The sequence below is a fragment of the Dichomitus squalens genome (genome assembly GCF_000275845.1).
Source record: "Dichomitus squalens LYAD-421 SS1 unplaced genomic scaffold DICSQscaffold_3, whole genome shotgun sequence".
In the NCBI taxonomy this organism is placed as follows: Eukaryota; Fungi; Basidiomycota; class Agaricomycetes; order Polyporales; family Polyporaceae; genus Dichomitus; species Dichomitus squalens.
In genome coordinates this window covers 1,923,046-1,941,568 of record NW_006766885.1, presented here as the reverse complement: position 1 = coordinate 1,941,568, position 18,523 = coordinate 1,923,046, and the positions used below count along the sequence as shown (strand labels likewise).

The window sequence follows — 18,523 nt, the reverse complement described above, 5'->3', positions numbered from 1 at the left end:
TCAAGCTCGAATCGCTCTTCGGCTTCTCATGTCATTACTGGCAGAAACGGAGGGAAGATTCCGACATGACGGCATCATTAGATGAAGAGCTCGAGGTATGGAATATATTGGACATGGATGCCGATGGAGAGCCCGCTACAGAGACTTCGGAGACAATAGATGGCGCATGGGGGAACCAGCCAGATGCATTCACTAGTGCAGTACTTGGAATATGATACATAGTTGCTGCACTGACAAAGGGGAGCGGCGAGAGTAGATGAGAGGGTAGGTGGAAGAAAGTGGGTTGGTGATACAGTTGTAGGGATCGGAGCGCTGATTTGAGATTATTAACAGATAGCAGAGATGCTTGGGAAACTGTTGTGCAATGTTTGATGTCAAACGGATGAGTGGGGAGAGTTCGACAACTCAGACCGCGGGGAGGACGAGCAGACGGGTGAATTGGGCGCTGAGACGAACGGGTGAAAACGTCGAAGTTGCTGGGTCGCCGACAGGCGCGTGAGCGTGCGAAAGTGTACCGTTCACCTTGTCGACATGTCGACGGGTTTACTATACCTGTAAACCTGGTCAACGGTTGCGTCGACCCGCACATCCCTGCCGTCAGCCCAGTACTTGACGAGGACGCTGGTCCAGTATCTCTGCTTTCCCTGCACACGGGTCATGCGTGCGGACAATATACTATCAGGCGGACATCTGACCGCTCCGTGCTAATCCCCGCTCTACGTGCAACGGCACTTCTGCCTCATAACTACGGTGGTGGAGAAGTTGTGCGAATTCACACTCAGGACCCCGGCGCACGGCGCAGGAGCAGCAGGAGCGTAGAGACAGAGCTCACTGGGAGTCGCAGAGCAGCAGGCGGAGAGTGCAGAGGCGGAGAGCAGGACGAGGAGTGCGCTCGGGAGAGGGACAAGAGAGATATTAGTGAGGAGTGCCGAGGCGGCTGTGGTACAGCGGGGCGCTTTGCATAGCCTCGATGATTCTCTAATGACGATTGAGTGGTATGAAGTAATAGCGCAAGATGAATACTTACCTAGCATTGCCGGGATCCATCCGCGCAGGTGCTCAATGGCCAGAGTCCGTCGGACGAGATGGGAGTTGGCCGTAATTAGTAGGCGCTTGCGGTTTCCGGAAAGGGGAGGCCAGTTTCGGGCGCCGTGGTCATGGATGACCATTGTTTGCACAATTTGCTGATGGAGGCCTCTGGTACAGCTGTACAATGCCAACTGGCAGATAATTTCGAGCAGCAAACAGAGCCGGTCCGTGTTGGGCTGGAGACCTTGTGGGCTACGGAAGCCCTGAACACAGCTCTGGGAAAGGGACTAGGGGTGCGCGGGCCAGCCACGATGAAACCCGAGAAGCCAGGGAGCATTTACTCGAATGGAATTACGCTTTGGCTCGTGTACGGTACCCGGACTGTGGGGCAGGCCACGCGACCGACGGATTCAATGCCTACGACAAATCGGTTCTCCCCCGCCCTCGCGAGGCATTCGAAGATCTCGGAATCAAATGTCCTGATCGCCAGTTCCTATCCCCTTCGCGGTTACACATCCGACGCCTATCGCTAGTCCCACCATCCTCGACCAATGGATATCACTCACCCCCACCTGGTACTCACTGCTAGCAGCGCGATCGTGGACGATCGTGGTTAGTGATGACGTGCTCAACAGCCCGAACGGGTCTTAACTGGCGCGCACAAGAACGCGGACCTAGTGTTGTCGCAGTAGAGCCGTATAGAGCCTTGGGATCCGGAAATCTTCTTGCGAGATAGTCTTAGGCCTGGATTCTCGAGGGCCGGACGGGGGACGGCAATCACATCGTCCACGTTCGACGACGCTTCTAACGCAGGTGTTTACCGGCTGTGTCCTAGAGAAGCAAGGCCTTGGCTGACCGTGGTCTCGCCCTTCCACTCCTTCTCCTCTTGCTTCTTGTATTAGCCTACTCTGCTGGACATTCTGTACGAACACTTATATGTCGCAGGTGTACACTGGCATGCAGGAGTTCCCGGACCAGGCGTCGGGCAACTTGCAGCAGCCACACTATGTTGGCGCAGTGCCCGAACACTACTTCGCGGGTCATTGTGACGTACGTAGCTCGATTGCTCTTCGTCCTGTTCCCCAGACTCGTGGCGACTACTAACAATGTCGATCGACAGCACAACGCCTATCCAATCTATTCGATCGCGCCGCCACAACTAAAATGCTACAACACCAACGGCGTGCCAGATCTGGCCGCATTCAGCGACTACGGCGACTTCGATGCCGGCTCTGCGTTCGGCTGTCTCCACTACCTCCCGCCCGACGCGATATCGAGCAAGTATTATGCCCTACAGGATCCCAATGTCTACCTTGCGGACGAGACGCAGACGCCATCGACTGATGTCGAGTCGTATGCGACTACGGCCAACCCGATAACAACCGAAGTCTTCGCTAAGATGGAGGTCGACGAGCCCCCCATGGGTTCACTTACTCCCCGAATGGGCTCACTTACTCCTCCAATGGGCTCCCTCACTCCTCCGATGGGCTCACTTAGACCTCCCTGTGATCTACACGCAGACATGCCCAAGCTCACCGAGACCACGAGCATGGGCATTCTAGCCACTCCGACCCTCGCATATCCGGAGCACTCTTCGCCGGTATCTGCACTCGCACCCAGGCCGATCCCGTCTCCTTCGCCGACACCCCCATGCTCTGTTCTTCCAAAACAAAGAAGAAACAGGGACGACCCCGGCGGAGACACTGGCCCAGTGGCGCAGTGCTCGGCGCAGTTCGAGGTAGGCCCTGTTCAGCTTTGCCTTGGAGAGAACGGCAGGTTGACGCGAGGTGTACACCGCAGAACCAGACGGGATCCGACTACGCCGAGGGTGCTCGTGCTCGTGTCGCCGACTCGGGCGACACGATGACGTGCGGAGGTCGAGTGAAAGGAGAGGACCAACCGGTCGTCGTCCCGTCGCAGTGGAAGCTGGGAGCTATACTCGACAAGCTCCGCTTCCCCGAATATGGCGGTGACTGGGATGCGCTCATGTGTGCTATCAATGGCAGGGAGTACCAGGCGTGTATGCCTCGCTCAGACTCTCCTCTCAGCCCAGACGACATGGAGCGTGAGTAACCTCTTAATACCCTAAGCATGGTGCCGCAGTTTGCTGATGTTCCCAGAGCTCATGCAACTGCGGGTTGGTCTGGGCCTCTCAGCCCCTGGGCCACCCCGGACACCGACGACGCCTCCTACAACGCCTCCGATCAATGCAGATGAGGTATTGGTGTACTCACCGACAACGGGGCGCCGTATTCCTGTAGTGGCGGGCCCTGCAGGCCCCATCCTGCAGCTCACGAAGGACCTCCCCAGCGCGAAGCGGCCGCACAAACGCGGTACAACGGCGGCTTGCGCTTTCTGCAGACGGCGCAAGATCGCGTGCGGGGGTCCGCAGGAGGGCGACGAGGCGCGGAGATGTGGGTGAGTCTGCACGCTCGAGTTCCTCCCGTTATCCCTCTCCGGTCTTCATATCTGATTCGCGGGAGGCAATTGCCGGCGTGTCATTAATGCGATCGTCGGAGGCATTGTCCCACTTAGTATGGGTGGTTCAGTGCGCGCGGTGTGTCTGCGGCATGGGACGTGTCTCATGATGTGGCCCCAGGCCACCGTGGTGCTTCGCGGAATATGCTAATAGCTTGTCGATTGCTATCGACGGAGATCTCTAGCTCCCATGCTGCATCTGAGACTTTGCCCATTTCGGTGCTCGTGTCTTGGTCATTTGGGCATTCTCAAAGGCTTCGTCAACAAGATCCGAGCTTACCTACTCTCCGGCGCGTTTGCTACCTTCCTCGTTCTATCCGTTTCTTCGGATTCCGTCTAATCTCTGAATGGACGTGTTACTGACGGCTTCGCCTTCTCATATAATGCTTCTGGCGTGACCTTCGTCTACGAACATGATATCTGATTCTTCGATATCCGTTCAGACAATGCATCCAGCGTCGTCAGCCCTGCGAGTTCCCCGGGACGTCTTACCACCAGACCCATCCCGCCGTGCTCTGCCCCCCCTTTGCGCATTCGCCCCTCGCTCAAGGCACTGCCGATCACCACTGAAGCCGTTGGTTTCCTGCTACCGTGAACACGCTTTCCCTCTTCATCCAACCTATCCAGAATCACTTCATTCATCGCAATACCCGTGCTCTAGTCTGCATCCTGCGGACTGCTCAGCGATCCTACCTATGCTTTCTTCTAGTCTGTTGCTTTGCCATCGCTATCATATCGTTTTCCTTGATGCTAATTGTTTACGCTGACAAGTTCTTTAACGTTCACCCAGCCATGATCGTACCCTGTGTTCTCCATTTGTCTGTCCTTTGCATGATTGCGGACTAGCTTCTTGTCTCAGTGATCACCTCGCTTGCGCCCCCATATGTCACCCCCATGTTCTCACACTATCAGTATACTACGTCTTGTTCTGTAGTTGTTCATTGTCTGCATTGTCACCACTATGATTCTCCTCCAAGTTTTGTTCAATCCTTTCACTAGGCATAGTCGCATTGTATATCACCATTATTCTCCGGGACCACTCATGTAATAGATCGCGATTCGAACAAGTCGTCCTGGCCCTCTTTGAGATCTTACCCGCCCAACGATTTGTCCAGTTATCAACATACGGGACACTATATGCAGTTCTATTCAACCTGTAATCCAAATACACGTGGAGAAGCCTATCGGCGCGACTAGATATAAACACAGTAATCAAAGGAGCGTATTACGGCTCGCGCTACGCGCAAAGCTGGGATAATGTCAGTTTTCGGATTCTTCAATACTACACAAGGCGATGGGAGATGGCATAGAGGGGTGAGAAGACTGATTGGTGGAGCTCGGTGCGGACGGCAACGTGTCGAGGGAGAAATGAGGGGGCGATGGTGGTAAGATAGGAGAGGAACAGAGCAACTAGGACAAGAACAGGAGATGGGGTCCGGGGAATCACCAGATCAGGTATGCAGAAAGGAATGACTTCAAGGAACTAAGCATCCCCCGGGTAGCCGGATGAGCAAGCATGTGGAACACGACAGACCAGAACACGAGGAAAGCCAAGAACACGACAACACACCAAGCCACGTAGCGCGCGGCCGCGACACACACCTCCCTCGCGCCTCGCTTCTTCTGAACTTGAGTGCGAGGCGGGGCCATGTGGAGAGGTGCGCGCCCTCAGATCCGCCGTGCGACCTTCGTGACCTTAACCGGGACCGGTGAGCCCTGATTCAGCCTCGACGACCGCCTCAGCCCCCCGCCCTCGCTCTCGTCCCCGTTGGCCGCTGGAGTGGCCGTCGCCGCGCGCCCACGCCCACGCTTGCTCGAAGGCGGCGCAGCCCCAGCAACGACCTTCTTCGCACCCCCACGCCCGCGCTTCGTCCGTCCCCCACGCGCTCCTGCAGGCGCTGGGTCGTCCTCTGCACCCGCGCCCGCATCATTCTCGTCCTCCTCGTCCATGGGCGTCAGGGATGCCTCAAAGTCGAGCGCGGCCTTGCGCTTATTCACACGCGAGCTCGGCGGATCATTCAAGTTCTCCGCCTCCTCCTCTGCGGCCGCGCGCTGCTGCATCTCCTGCGACGGGCCGGGGAGGTCCTGGCCCATGTCTCGCGCGCGCTGGATGTAGTTGCTCCGGCGCACGAGGCGGGATGGCAGGCGCTCGATTGCGTTCGCCAGTATTTGGTCGGGTGCCACTTCGTCGTTGCCCAGTCCGGGAACATATGGGGGCGTCATGCGGCCGGTGTCCATGACTGCGTCATCGTCGAGCGACATGCTATTCGAGATGATCGAGCGCATCGATGCGTCGACGAGCCCTTGACGCCGAGGGGCAGCTATGGCTTGCGATGCGGGGGCGGACACAGGAGCCGATGGTGGGGGTGCGGAGGCGGCGTGGGCGGCACGTTGGTCTGCCAGCCAGGGGTGGTCGCGCGCGTCTGTGAGGGACATGCGCTTTCGCGGGTCATACTCGAGAAGTTTGCGGATGAAATCCTCCGCTGAGGCGTGCGTATCCGTCATCAGGTACTTGATGTTTGTGGACGAGGAAAGGTGCTCACCAAGAGGGCTTGCGCCGCATTCCTGGAGGTAGTCCCACTGGACTTGACGATTGGCTACCCGTGTTTTGACGTCCTGGTTCACATCCTCATCACCGAAGGGCGTGGACATGGTGAGCCTGCAAGGAACGTCAACGAGAAGCATGCGGGTAAATAGAGAAAAACACGTACATGGAATAGACAATCACACCGACGCTCCAACTATCCACGAGTTGGTCATATCCCTCATTGTCAGGTCCCTGGTTCACGACCTCTGGTGCGAGATAGACAGGCGTGCCACACATCGTCTGTGCATACATATAAACGCATGATTCTCGAATTTCAGGGATCACGAAACGTACGCGTAACATGGTCATGCTATCAATGACCTTCGCGAGACCGAAGTCCGCGACTTTGACGATAGGGGGACTATCGTCAGTCAACAACACATTCTCCGGCTTGAGGTCTCGGTGCGCGATTCCTTGAGCGTGAACATACTATTACGCGCGTTAGATGAAAATGACGGTAGAGAACTGCATGACTCACAGCAAGCGCATCGCAGATCTGGTATGTGAGGGACTGCGCCTCAGGTTCCGCTACATGAGAACATTAGATACGAACAAGAGGCATGAATAAGTTGCTTACATATCCCTGATTTGTTGAGGATGTATTCGAGGAGGTCTCCTCCTGGCACCCACTCCAGAACGAGGTCTAGATAGGGCCTTTAGCAGATAGCAGATATTCCTATACAAATAACGTACTGATGCTATAAGGCTCGAAGAACACTTCCTTCAGCTGGCAGATGTTCCTGTGCTGTAGACGCTCGAGGATGTTGATTTCCCGGGCGAAGTTGCTGGTCTTGTCTTCGGGTGGAACACCATTCACGCTCACATTGCTCAGATTTCGCCGGAGCTTGTTCGCCTGTATCATCTTGACGGCGTACCACTTGTCTTCTTCTCGGTGTAGCGCCTTCATAACGGTGGCGAATGAACCCTTGCCGAGTTCGTGTTGCAGGTCGTAGTACTTGTGCAAGCCACGGTTGGGCAGACCGCATGCCATATGGCGATATACGAAACCTCCAGACAGGCTAAGGAGAACGTTCTGGACAATTGAAGATGGATGATAGACTCACGATAGTCCTCCAATCCGCCGTTCGCCGGTTGGGGAGCAGAAGTTCCGAACGCGATCTCGTTTCCGTCGCGCAGTATCTTGACCTTCCCCTTGCCGATCCTCTCGCCGTTGATCTTGAGGCGAATGAACAAGGGAGTGTGACAGGAATGAAATGGCTACTCACGAAAGTTCCGTTACTCGACGCATCTGTCACTTTGATTGCGGACTTGGGTGTCTCATCGCCATCCCACTCGATGATGCAATGGAAGTTGCCTGAAAGCGCACGTCAGGACGCGTCGTGCCAAACGCCAGACAAGCGCAGTATGGACGCGCCGCGCGACTCACTGATCTTCATGCCCGGAAGGATGATGTCGTTCTTGTGCTCCTCGCGGTTGCGACCGATGCGGTAGGACGTCTTGATCTTCTGGAAGTCGATCCGGCGCAGGTTCGCGCTGCAGGGGATGAGGTAGCCCCATAGGTGAGTATCAAGAACATAGTCGTTCTGGGAGGCTTGCTGTGTAGACTGTGTCTGCTGCTGGGTCTGCGCGCCGTCGTCTGTCATCATGCGGTCGTCTTCGGATTGCATGGCGCGAGCGGTGGTTGGGGAAGGCGGTTGAGATTACAGAAGGTCAAGGGACGCGTTTTGTGGGGAGAGACAGAGAGAATTTGAGGTTGAACAAGAGCCCTTTTAAACAATGGTGCCAAGAAGCAGAGACAAGGCGTGGAGGACTAAAGCGGGTGTTGAGCGTAAGCGGGAAGCGCAAGGCCCAAGTCACAAGTGGCTGAGTCCGACCCTGTGTGGTTGGATTTATGACCGGCGATGGCGTCGATGCTCCCGCGTTTTGTGGGAGAGATGATGGTATCGGATAGAAGAGGGGTGTACCCAACCACCCACAGATCCTGAACGTGTTGTACAAGACCAAGCGACGAAGACGGCTGCTGAAGGCCTAGCCACCGCTCCGCGACTTACGGACTCCTACGGTGGCACTTTCCGGCGGAGTCTGATCGGAGTCTCCCATCCACGGCCCTGCCAGTGCGCCTCGACCGCTTTGTTCCTTCTGCCAACTCTATTCAACGCTTGGTGCCACTCCAGGGCTTGCTGGACAATCGACGCTTTGCTCTCGAATTTGGAGCGTCGTCTTGACTACGCCTTGCGTACCTTGACAGGATCTCCCGTTTCCGGCGCAGTTCTTCGCGATACCACTGCCGACCGGACGATCTCCTGGTTGCAGATTTGGTCGATCCAATCTGTGGCTCGAGAACTCCTGTATTGCACCCTGCTGCAGGATGGTGTTTATATGATCTACTCCCTTTTTGAGCTTGCTTCGGGAGTTCGGCAAACGTCGTGCTGTGACTGGAGTACCTCGTGGCTGATTCCCGTGCACAGACGAGGGTGAAGAGCTCCCCATAGGCAATGCGCATGCGCATGAACGTCATGCCGCACCCGAGTCTTCATGGCTCTTGACGACGACGTACAAGCTCTCGTCGTCCCCTGACGCGACCGCGGGGGTTACTGCGCCACGTCACTCTACCTCCCCACATACCTTCTGCTCTCTCAATTGCCAGCTAAACAGCCCAGCATGTCCCAAGAGCAGCCGGCCACCGAGCGGCCGGTCACCGTAGTCGCCTTACCTCAGGATTTGCCGTCTCCCGTCACACCCGCCGTAGCACCACCGGCTATGGATTCACCCAGAGTGCGACTGAGGAGACCGGACAGTGTGGGTGCGCGCTTTCCTCTTGTCGAGGCATAATCCTCGCTCACAGCTATAATTGTCGTCTCAGTATCTGTTACAGGCCACTGGCCAGTACCCCACGTCATGGTGTATTACCGCGAAATCAAGATCGCGTGGGGAAGGGACGCTATCGCCCAGATGACCAAGCAGGCAAGTCGTACCAAGATCTGCCTTCGTACACAGAGAATTAAGCCCATGATTCTAGGATTTTATGAAGTGGCTGTTCGTCTCATTCGTTTGGAGCCCTCCGGAGCCAGGCGTTGCGTTCGATAACTCGCACTACGAGGGGTCTTCCTTCGCCCGGAATGCGGTTCTCTTCGGGACTTTCTACCACACGACCGGGAAGGACGACTGGGGCCCCGTCATGCTTGGTAGCCTCGGATGGTCAGAGATGATCCAGAACGTCGTGAGGATTGAGCTTGTCTACCATGAAGGGTGAGAGCCTGCCGATCGTCTCGTTCAGTCCGTGAGTTCATGTGCTTTCAAATGGTCGCTCTTCACTGACATTTATCACAACGTTGTATCACTACACTATAGCTAATCTCATGTTCAAGACGTGTTTCTCGACCGTCGTACATATCAGACCCTGTCGTGATCAAACTTGACCTGCAGCGGCGAATCATCGTATTATACACCTCTGAGTTCTCTCCGTACTCTCATTCTACAATACGTCGGAGGAAGACATTCAGGGCGCTCAAAACGGAATGACCACTGACTATCAGGCTCTGATGTTCGACGTAGCGTAGTACCGGTGGTGCCCGCGATGAGACAAGTGTGACACAGTCTAGCTTCGAAAATCGGAAGGTAAAGCAGATCACTTACAGCTACAGGTGGCCATACGCTCAATCGCGTGTTATGTATCGGACTGAGTCCTTTTGTGAACTACTCGTCTTTGCTTCCGCCACTGCGCTTACGACTGTCGTCTGAACCCACATCAGCAAAAAGGTGTAAGGTATGGTCGGGCATGTGCAGGTTCCGCATTACCGGCCAGATTCGCAAGGTATGACCAAGGGATGACGGAATCTGGTAGAGAACCGCGAGGAATCACCGGGCATGGCCAGAGGTGACTGGGCGCCTGGACAATGCTTGTCACTTCTAGCAGAGTGTATGGTCTTCGCGTACCGTACCGCGGTAGAACTCTGGCCGATATTGCACATTCTTGACTAAGTCAATGAACATAGATGACCAATGCTTGGTGCAATTCCTGCCATGGCTGCCCAAGTTCAAACTACGGAACGGTCATTGATCATGTTGGCGAAGACAGCTGGCCAACAAATTACAACACAATCGGAGTTTGTACTTTCGATGATAAATGATAATTTAACACAGACTACTATACATGAAAGATGTCTAGATTACTACTCGCAGAACTCGGCGAGGTTAGGGTTAGTAGCACCGGGCCAACGAAGAACTTACGCAGTGGCTGACGTGGAGAACAACGCCCTCGCACAGAAATCTTGAGTCACACACCCTGCAGAACACGGGAATGAAGTGAGACAATTCGACGCACAGAGAGGGCGAGAGCAAGGAGGAAGTGGACGGCGGCCATGATGAATTGTTAGCAGCGGCAGCAGATGTCAGCGGTGACGCAGTCAAACATACCCATGTTGATGATGAGCTCGCGGAGCTGCGGGGCGAAGGCGACTGAGCGGACTGTCTTCTTAATGGGGTTGCAGGCGGGGTTTGGAGTGAGATGTGCATGATGGCTGGCAAAAGCAGGAAGGCACATACGCGTGCGAAGTAGACGAGGCCGATCTCGAAGCGGGTGGGGTTGTATGCGCAGACCTGCTTCTTGAGATCGTGGGGAGTGGCGAAGGAGTTGTAGCGGAGGTAGACAACGCCGTGAAGCGTGAACACGAAGTTGCGGTGGGTGGAGAGCTTCATGGGCGCACGCTCGTGGTTGAGCCGGGTAAAGATGGACTTGAAGGAGTACAGCCGAGAGGTAAGGGGTTTTGAGAGCGACACTTCAGGGCAGGGTTGGCAGGATGACAGGCTGTTGGATTTGTTGCAAGTATAGACTGTGTCATCGATGAGCAGGCTTGAGTGATTTGTTGAGAGTCAATATAGAAGCTTAGAAGGGTGAGGATCATGAAGGGAACATCACCATTTGAGGCAGACAGTACTGCGGCTGTCGATTGACACCTCGGCGCTCTCCACGGTGGGGTCAGTGAGAGTCGCAAGCAAAACGCAGTGTGCCCATGTGTCCTCCTTCGCCCCGTATCGCTCATGACTGGAGCGGTGAGGAAGAGGTGTACATCCGCGCTCAAAAATCCTGGCGCATGACGCACAAGCAGGAGGAGCGCAGAGACCTGGAGGCGGCACGCGCGGAGGCGGAGAGGAGGATGATCGGGAGCGCGCTCGAGAGAGAGGGAGGCGGCTGTGGTGCAACGGATAGCAATAACAAGTCAATGATCAGAATCAGCAGGGCAAGATGTATGCCTATCTACCATTGCCAGGATTCATCCGCGCAGATGCTCAACGGCCAGAATCCGTCAGGCGAGACGGAAGTTGGCCAGTTTCAGGCAGCGCTTGCGGATTCCGGACAGGGTAGGCCGGTTTCGGGCGCCGTGACCATGCCAGACCATTAGTTGCTGGTTTTGCTGATGCAGTCACTATTTCAGATAAGGAAAGTAAGTTACCGACTTGTAGCATCCGGCGTTCGGTGCTGCGGCCACGAAGCATACGACCGCGAGGGGCGCTCTTCTGGGCGACTCTATCATCCGTCTCTGCAACCTAGGAGTCGACGACCACACTGAACAAGGATGCTCGACGAACAGAAACAGACGCAGGACCAGACTATCGACCAAGAAAAGTCCACGCTAGGTGACCAGTCCCCGAATGCAGAAACTGCGACCGTCGCGCTCCAGCTTTCGCACACCGCGGAACAGAAGGGTTTCGCTGGCAAGACGTTTCGCCCTGACTTCATCGGTGAGTGTGTGCTTTGCTAGCTATCATCCTATTGTCTTTGACATAGCACATGGTGTATCGTGCTAGCTCGTATAACATGGCCTGTACCTCACATCATGGTCTTTATTGGTGACGTCGAATATGCGTGCGGGAGACAAGCCATCGCGGAAATGGGGCACAGGGTACGTAGCCCACTCCTTCACACTCCAGTGCAATTTCGGCTAAACACGCCCAATAGGGACTTCTAGAGTGGATACACAAGAGCTTTCTATGGAAACCGAAGAGGGTGTACGACACATACAACCCTGCAATCCACTTCAACCAGTCCCAGTTCTCGAAGGAGGCCTCTCTTCTGGGCACATTCTATCACATACACGGGGAGGACGACCTGGGCCCCGTTCCTCTGAGTGAGGTGGGCTGGGCGCAAATGATGACAAACATTGTGAAAATAGAATTGTACTACGAGAAGACGGGGGACGATAAGTATTAGGACATCAGTCACGCCGCTATGATCATGAGAAAGACGTTACATGCTCTTGCCTCATCATATTGTGGGACACTGCTGCTGATTAAGTCGTGACATTGAGAATTGTGCATGCAAGATTAATATCACTCAGCCTGGACGTGCCTCGGATCCCGCCTGGACCTACGGTCGGCCTACGGTGACACGTCGGACTCCGGCGATTAGACGAGTCAGCCTTTAGTCCACCGTTCGGAATCCCGCACAATATTCTCCGCAGAAGGCCCAATTAGTGATCTATTTTGGCGTGTCATGGATGTAGAGTTTACAGTAATTGATATGAACGTTCTTGTGCCCTGCCGCTGCCCGCAGAAAGAGTAGCAGATGGCAAGCGAGTGACTACGGTAAGTAGCGCCAGGGGGCGCTACCTTATTGGGACTAACCGCGCTGTTGCGCCACCATCACTGCTCCTTCCTATCTCGTCTGTCGTGCATCCTTACACTCTTGGGCGCTTGTAATCTTGCATTCACCAAGGGTGCGACTGAGGAGACCGGATAGCGTCAGTGAGCATTTTCCTGTTGCCGAACAAAAAATTTATCGAGTCAGAGTAGCTATGATTGTCTCTTTCGTTTGGGTCCTTTCAGAACCAGGTGTGGCATTCGAGAACTCGCACTACGACGGCGAAGGGTGCTTTTTCGATGCTGTTATCTTCGACACTCTCTGTCACATGAACGGGAAAGATGTCGACGGAAAGTCATACTGAGTACAAGCCTACGATGCTCTAGAGTTTGTGAGCTTCATCCATCCTCCAATGACTATCTGATTTGAGATCGCTGTTCATCTAGCTCCGCGCTGCCATCCCGTGATTGTATCTACGTTTGTTGCTTGTTTCTAGGCCCTGTCATATTCTAGCTTTCTAGCTTTGGTTTGTTGTCGGTAAAGACCGTGCGCACGTGCTTTGGAGGTAAGCCGCCCACGGGGTACTAACGCGGGGTAGCTCCACGGTGACGAATCATCGATTCTCTCCGTGAGGTTGTTTCATCCTCTCATTCTACAAGATGTCGGAGAAAGACAGTCAGCTCAAGCAGGCGACTGAAGACGAGACGGTTCCCAACTCGCTGGAACTTCCATCCTATACGGGAGCGACTGCGAGCGCGAATGAGCCAGGACTTCTACAAGTAGTCGGTAAGTTGCGCTTTACGACTCCTACACAATTATGTGGCTCCCTCATGTATACGTATTGCAAGCGTAGAGTGGCCTGTGCCTCAGTTTATGGTGTACTGCAAGAAGACCAAGTTCGCCGTCGGCAGGAAAGGTTTAAGCGACATCGGATACATGGTATGTCTCTTCCACCGTCCGGTGTTCCATCCGACCAGTCGTATATCCTGAAAATCATGCTGAACGCGGTTACAAGGGTTTCAAGCAGACAGTCTACACATTCACCATCTGGGACCGGCCGGGTATTTTTTCTCAATCGGAGATTGATCGAGCCTTTGAGAAATCTGCATTTGCGGGACGCTCCCTCTTTTATGGCATCTTTCACTCGATTCATGGAAAGTCTGATGTAGGCCCTGTCCTTCTCGGGTCTGTAGGATGGGCGGACATGGTCCAAAATCTGGTCAGCATTCATGTGTCCTATGAGGATCCGAAGGCAAGTAGCTCCATCTGAGGAGCTGCTGCTCAAAGTATAGTGTTCTCGAGGTGCGTCTAAAGTCAGTCAGGGAATGATATACTCCAGAAGCTTAACAAAGAACAGACCTCACATGTCACAGAAGGGCAAAAATATGAATACATGGACGGTGTAGTCTCGAACGTGTTCATGTACTATCTCAATGCAGATCTACATGACGACGACGCGGTGTGACTCCGCCCAGTCTAGCTGAGCCCTCTCATTCTGTCCCTTGCCAGTTCTCCTACCCTCCAGTCTTCGAGCCCCATTCCTCTCTGTTCCGATGCGAATCCCCATACTTGATTACGGCGCTCTCGAGGAGTTCTCCTATCAGCTGCGCATGCATGAGACGGCTGGCCATATTCCCGCCTATACATTTGGGCAGGCCCATGAAAATTGCATTGGAATTGGCCGTGGCTATGACATCTGGGAAGAGGATAGGATTCCTGAGACGCTGACGGTTGAACTGCAGGGACGTCAGGACAAGACTCCTAGTACGGAGTCGGAATTGCAGACTCCGGAGAGTCTACTACTCCATCGGCCAGAATGACCCTCACCTTCACATACGTGGTAGAGCTCTCAGTGCCCGCTCCTACTCACACCATGAATATAAGGTAAACCAGTATTGCGCCGCCTCAGTAGCATCAAGACACGCCACGCACGATAACGACTCGCAAGCCGCGCGTCAGCGCTTCGGAGTAAATTGGCAGTGTAGGCCCTGCAGTGGATAGGTGCCGGTACAAACACTGCCTATCACCGCTCACGTTTCTGTAAAGGCAGAGGAACTAGTCCCGTGTGGTTCTCCTAGCGCCACGCTTCCCATGCCCTCGTGCATACCTCATGCATGAGAATGATAGAAGCCGAATATGCTGTTTTCATCACCGCTCGCATTGGTTGGAATTCAGAGAATTGTGGGCGCATGGTAACTGCCATTGTCCACCGAAGGTGCCTGCCCTTATGTTGTTGACGCACAGAACTGGTTCCGGCCACATGGTCTCAGGCTCCGATGCTATATACGTCCAGGATGTGGCGGCTGCACAACGTATCCAACCCATCCTCCTCTACCAGTGGCCTAAGACACTAAGACAATTTTACGTCGATACTTAAACGGTTACACCTCTGCATGAGTATTCATTCTGAGGCTGACGGAGTCGCTTTCGCAATTCAATCCCAGCAGTCACCAGCAGAGACTCATCGCGGTTGCGAAGATTCCATATATTCGTTCCATCCTGTTGCTATATGTTTTCCATCCGTTTCATTCAATGCATACGTGCGAACTCATGGGTGATGAAACGTCATCTCACAAGCTCAATATGCGCCTCCTCGATACGAGTACCTTACAATTCAAGTGGTTTGACGATCCACACGAGGTCCGCTACGCTATTCTATCCCACGTCTGGGCCAAGGATGGAGAGCAAACGCTCCAGAAAGTCCTCGAAATCTAGCGGCTTGATCAGGAAGACTCGGAGTTCAACAAGATTCTCTCCCCCAAGATCCGGAAAGCATGCGAGGTTGCGCGGCAGCATGAATTCCAGTACATCTGGATAGACTCGTGTTGCATCGATAAGACAAGTAGCGCGGAGCTGTCCGAAGCTCTCAATTCGATGTATCGGTGGTATCGGTGCGCAGAGGTATGCTACGCTCACCTCTGGGATGTCGAAGACGGAGACAATCCCCACATAACGAACTCTCAATTCCGCCGCGCTGAGTGGTTCAAGCGTGGCTGGACACTTCAGGAACTCCTGGCTCCGAACACCGTACTATTTCTTTCCAAGACCTGGGCTGTGATCGGGACCAAGCACAGCCTGGCGAAAGACATTCACGATGTCACCTCCATCGATACTCAGATTCTGCGAGGCCGACGAAAGCTTTCCGACGCCTCCGTCGCAGAGCGTATGTCATGGGCGTCCGATCGGGTCACGACGAAGGTCGAGGACAGAGCATCTTCGCATGGGGTCAGCGCCGTGACTCCCTCTCGCTGAGTGAGCCATCTCCTAGCGCCACTGCACTGGTTGCCTCCCCCGGCCCCTCAGCGACGTTGACATACGTGGTCGATCCTGGCCATACCTCCTCGCGACATCTCCCAAGGCATTCAAGGGCCCCATCGATATCTCTCTCCACTATCTCACGTGCACAACTATCAGAGAGACTCGGCGTGGACGTCGAGTATCCGCGTTACGCCATCACCTCGTACGGGATGCACATGACGCTCCCCACGCTCCCTTTCTCTGAGTATGGGAGCGAGGGAGAAGAGCTCCATCTTGCTTTCCTCGCTTGTCAGGATAAGGAAGGCCGTCTGCTCGCGCTCATACTCCGCCGCCCACGTAGCCCTCCATCCAATTCCGAGTCGATCATGCATGTCGGCTTCTGCTTGCCCTTCCAAGCCCAGTTCCGACTGAGCAGACCCAACCTAATGGCGTCAGAGATCGGCGACCGCTACTACCGTCTAGCTGTCCTGTCTCAAGAGCAGATCTCAGCGTGCCGCACCAGAATCCTCGCGGACCGCAAGGTATACGTACAACACTCCCTGCCCCTGATATAGCAGGAGTTGTCGCACGACAGCTCGCTGTACCTTATGCGGCCGAAGGAAGTGGTGAACATAACCCTTTCTCGCTGGTGCCCAACCCTCCTGACGAAGAATGGGTACCGCATCGAACCATCTCTGGCTGCAGGAAGATCGAACAAGTTCTTGCTCCATTGCGGCCAGGATGTCATCGAGATCGACTTCGGATACTGCACTGACTGCGACACGTCGTCGCAAGGTTACCTACGGGCCAGGATTCACCCGACTGCGCCCTCTCCGCCCGAGACATCCTGCAGGAAGACGCATGTCAGCAACTGGGAATGCTGCGACGGCATGGCGTGGACGGCCTTCAAGTTACCTCCGAAGAGCTCTGCCTCCCGACATCTTCGGCTCACGCTCAGCCTCGAGAACCCTGGGAGGCCGTCGGAGCGGTCGTACGTGCTGGACGTCGAGGTGCTCCATCTCGACCCTGGGGCGGACATCTGCCCCATTCCCGACACCCTTGCTCCGCAGAGCAACCTGATGTCTGACACGCCGAGTCCGAGCGCTCAGAGTGACCAGTCGCAATCAACACAACTTGTGCGGTCTGCGCCTGACGTTCCCAGGATACCTCACGCGCTTTACCGGAAACGGGACTGTTCGCACAATTCCACATTCGAGAGAGCTTCTGGTTCGACGCTGTACAACGCTCAGGGTGAATACTCCGCCGACTACTCTCAGAGCACATTGCAACGCCCTCGTATGAACACTAACACTCATCGAGCTGTCGCATTCGACGACCTTCAAATGAACACAGGTAAGCATATCTGTGCGGAGATGTCATGCGTACGCTGGTGGGTTTCTGATCTTATGCGGACCCAGAATTGTATCAGCGACGGCCACAACCAGCTATGCCCGTACCATCCAGGCAGTTCACTACCGCGGGGCCAGGTATTCTAAGCACCTACAATGCTGCTGGGACCGCAGAACAAACATCTCCTCCTGGTCGGTAGGGTTCTCAAGCGCCGACTGTTCGTACGCCGCAGCGGTACGTACGCATGTGATATAGCGTCTGCATTGAATCACCCTTATGTGGATACTTGCAGGCATAGGCTGCAAACTACAACGTACGTACAGCCTGGAAAGGGATTCCACCGGCCGAATGACCTGTCCGCGGTACACCCAACGGTCGAGCACCCGGAGGCTCCATACGCAGCTGGAATTGTGGCAGTCCCACTATCTCAACGATGGTCGAGGAGCGTGGCAAGCACCTACAAGCCATGTAGGCGAGCATCGTGCCATCCAACACGGTGGGATATACCAGGCCGAGGCTCATAGGCAGGACCATGATGGGCCTTATGCGAATCTGAATATGATGCGCACGCACAGCCCTTCCCCGATCGGAAGTCAAGCGAATAGCTATCACCCTCATCCAGAAGAGGTTGCTACGAGGCCAGCGTACTCGTATAGGAGTCCACCAGAGGTGCTAGGGCTATCCGGAAGTTATGAAGACGGCAAGGCTATGGGAGTCCCGGAGGCACGACAGGAACCGAATGGTTTTCCAGCTGACGTCGTAGCCCCGCAGATCGCCCTTCATGGCCGCACTGGACAGCCAACGGGATACCCGAGTGCTTTTGAACAGGATGAGAATATGGAAGCGGAGCGGACGCTCACGCAACGTCCTCCTCTTCCAGCCTCCGCAGCCTCGCATGCCGCTGGGCGTGCAGTACCGCCTGCTCCTGCTCTTGCTCCTGGCGCGGAGCCTGCGCCCCCTAGCTTATCGTCTGCAGGTCCCGTCGTCGCTGAAAGTCCCGGTGCAACTTCAATTTCGCGACCAGCCGCGCAAGGGCTGAACGCTGACCCAACAGCAAACGCACCAGCGGAGACGAAGAAGCGGAAGAAGCGCTTTTTGCCCAGGATTGAGTTCAAGCTCAGACTTGTACGCGACTAGAGGATGTCCAGTGGTGGCATTCATGTAGATAGTAGTACTCACCGTATCAGAGGTTAGTGCGACTTAGCCGTTTTGCTAGGTGGTCGCAGATGAATGGCGCGTAGTCCTTGGACCAAGAAGTTGAATCAGAACTCATCAGCTGTCTGTCTTGAGCGAGCGGTATG

At 54.9% G+C, this 18,523-nt stretch overlaps 7 protein-coding genes across 7 annotated transcripts; 5 read left to right on the top strand and 2 right to left on the bottom strand.

The window, feature by feature from the left end:
* Nucleotides 1–1,965: 1,965 nt before the first annotated feature.
* Nucleotides 1,966–3,451, top strand: DICSQDRAFT_166606 (uncharacterized protein; the record flags this gene model as incomplete). The annotated part of the gene is made up of 4 exons (XM_007362177.1): nucleotides 1,966–2,079; nucleotides 2,150–2,767; nucleotides 2,830–3,094; nucleotides 3,150–3,451. 4 exons carry the CDS (start codon nucleotides 1,966–1,968, stop codon nucleotides 3,449–3,451), a joined length of 1,299 nt encoding a protein of 432 aa, XP_007362239.1.
* Nucleotides 3,452–4,639: 1,188 nt separating this feature from the next.
* On the bottom strand, nucleotides 4,640–7,719 carry DICSQDRAFT_79870 (Pkinase-domain-containing protein). The gene is made up of 10 exons (XM_007362176.1): nucleotides 7,482–7,719; nucleotides 7,321–7,409; nucleotides 7,159–7,270; nucleotides 6,788–7,102; nucleotides 6,672–6,737; nucleotides 6,573–6,622; nucleotides 6,389–6,523; nucleotides 6,219–6,334; nucleotides 6,051–6,166; nucleotides 4,640–5,990 (listed from the first exon to the last, which is right to left on the bottom strand). The coding sequence occupies exons 1-10, from the start codon at nucleotides 7,699–7,701 to the stop codon at nucleotides 5,176–5,178; spliced, it is 2,034 nt and encodes a 677-aa protein (XP_007362238.1). The 5' UTR covers nucleotides 7,702–7,719; the 3' UTR covers nucleotides 4,640–5,175.
* A 997-nt stretch (nucleotides 7,720–8,716) lies between these two features.
* On the top strand, nucleotides 8,717–9,308 carry DICSQDRAFT_166604 (uncharacterized protein; the record flags this gene model as incomplete). The annotated part of the gene is made up of 3 exons (XM_007362175.1): nucleotides 8,717–8,858; nucleotides 8,931–9,044; nucleotides 9,127–9,308. The coding sequence occupies 3 exons, from the start codon at nucleotides 8,717–8,719 to the stop codon at nucleotides 9,306–9,308; spliced, it is 438 nt and encodes a 145-aa protein (XP_007362237.1).
* A 1,119-nt stretch (nucleotides 9,309–10,427) lies between these two features.
* DICSQDRAFT_166603 (uncharacterized protein) lies at nucleotides 10,428–10,753 on the bottom strand (the record flags this gene model as incomplete). Its single annotated transcript, XM_007362174.1, has 2 exons — nucleotides 10,428–10,529; nucleotides 10,601–10,753. The coding sequence occupies 2 exons, from the start codon at nucleotides 10,751–10,753 to the stop codon at nucleotides 10,428–10,430; spliced, it is 255 nt and encodes an 84-aa protein (XP_007362236.1).
* Nucleotides 10,754–11,631: 878 nt separating this feature from the next.
* Nucleotides 11,632–12,266, top strand: DICSQDRAFT_166602 (uncharacterized protein; the record flags this gene model as incomplete). The annotated part of the gene is made up of 3 exons (XM_007362173.1): nucleotides 11,632–11,797; nucleotides 11,864–11,958; nucleotides 12,015–12,266. 3 exons carry the CDS (start codon nucleotides 11,632–11,634, stop codon nucleotides 12,264–12,266), a joined length of 513 nt encoding a protein of 170 aa, XP_007362235.1.
* A 986-nt stretch (nucleotides 12,267–13,252) lies between these two features.
* DICSQDRAFT_152743 (uncharacterized protein) lies at nucleotides 13,253–14,006 on the top strand. The gene is made up of 4 exons (XM_007362172.1): nucleotides 13,253–13,421; nucleotides 13,489–13,574; nucleotides 13,651–13,937; nucleotides 13,993–14,006. The coding sequence occupies exons 1-3, from the start codon at nucleotides 13,295–13,297 to the stop codon at nucleotides 13,903–13,905; spliced, it is 468 nt and encodes a 155-aa protein (XP_007362234.1). The 5' UTR covers nucleotides 13,253–13,294; the 3' UTR covers nucleotides 13,906–13,937; nucleotides 13,993–14,006.
* Nucleotides 14,007–15,218: 1,212 nt separating this feature from the next.
* DICSQDRAFT_50430 (HET-domain-containing protein) lies at nucleotides 15,219–15,887 on the top strand (the record flags this gene model as incomplete). The annotated part of the gene is given in 2 exon segments (XM_007362171.1): nucleotides 15,219–15,335; nucleotides 15,351–15,887. The coding sequence occupies 2 exon segments, from the start codon at nucleotides 15,219–15,221 to the stop codon at nucleotides 15,885–15,887; spliced, it is 654 nt and encodes a 217-aa protein (XP_007362233.1).
* Nucleotides 15,888–18,523: the final 2,636 nt, after the last annotated feature.

Excerpts from the sequence above, each read along its gene's own strand:
- DICSQDRAFT_79870 (XM_007362176.1), bottom strand. The coding sequence starts at position 7,701 with ATGATGACAGACGACGGCGCGCAGACCCAGCAGCAGACACAGTCTACA. Across the intron at positions 7,271-7,320 it reads CGTCGAGTAACGGAACTTTC|ATCAACGGCGAGAGGATCGG; the intron begins GTGAGTAGCCAT and ends ATTCGCCTCAAG. Across the intron at positions 6,167-6,218 it reads GGTGTGATTGTCTATTCCAT|GCTCACCATGTCCACGCCCT; the intron begins GTACGTGTTTTT and ends CGTTCCTTGCAG.
- DICSQDRAFT_152743 (XM_007362172.1), top strand. The coding sequence starts at position 13,295 with ATGTCGGAGAAAGACAGTCAGCTCAAGCAGGCGACTGAAGACGAGACG. Across the intron at positions 13,422-13,488 it reads AGGACTTCTACAAGTAGTCG|AGTGGCCTGTGCCTCAGTTT; the intron begins GTAAGTTGCGCT and ends TTGCAAGCGTAG. Across the intron at positions 13,575-13,650 it reads TAAGCGACATCGGATACATG|GGTTTCAAGCAGACAGTCTA; the intron begins GTATGTCTCTTC and ends CGCGGTTACAAG.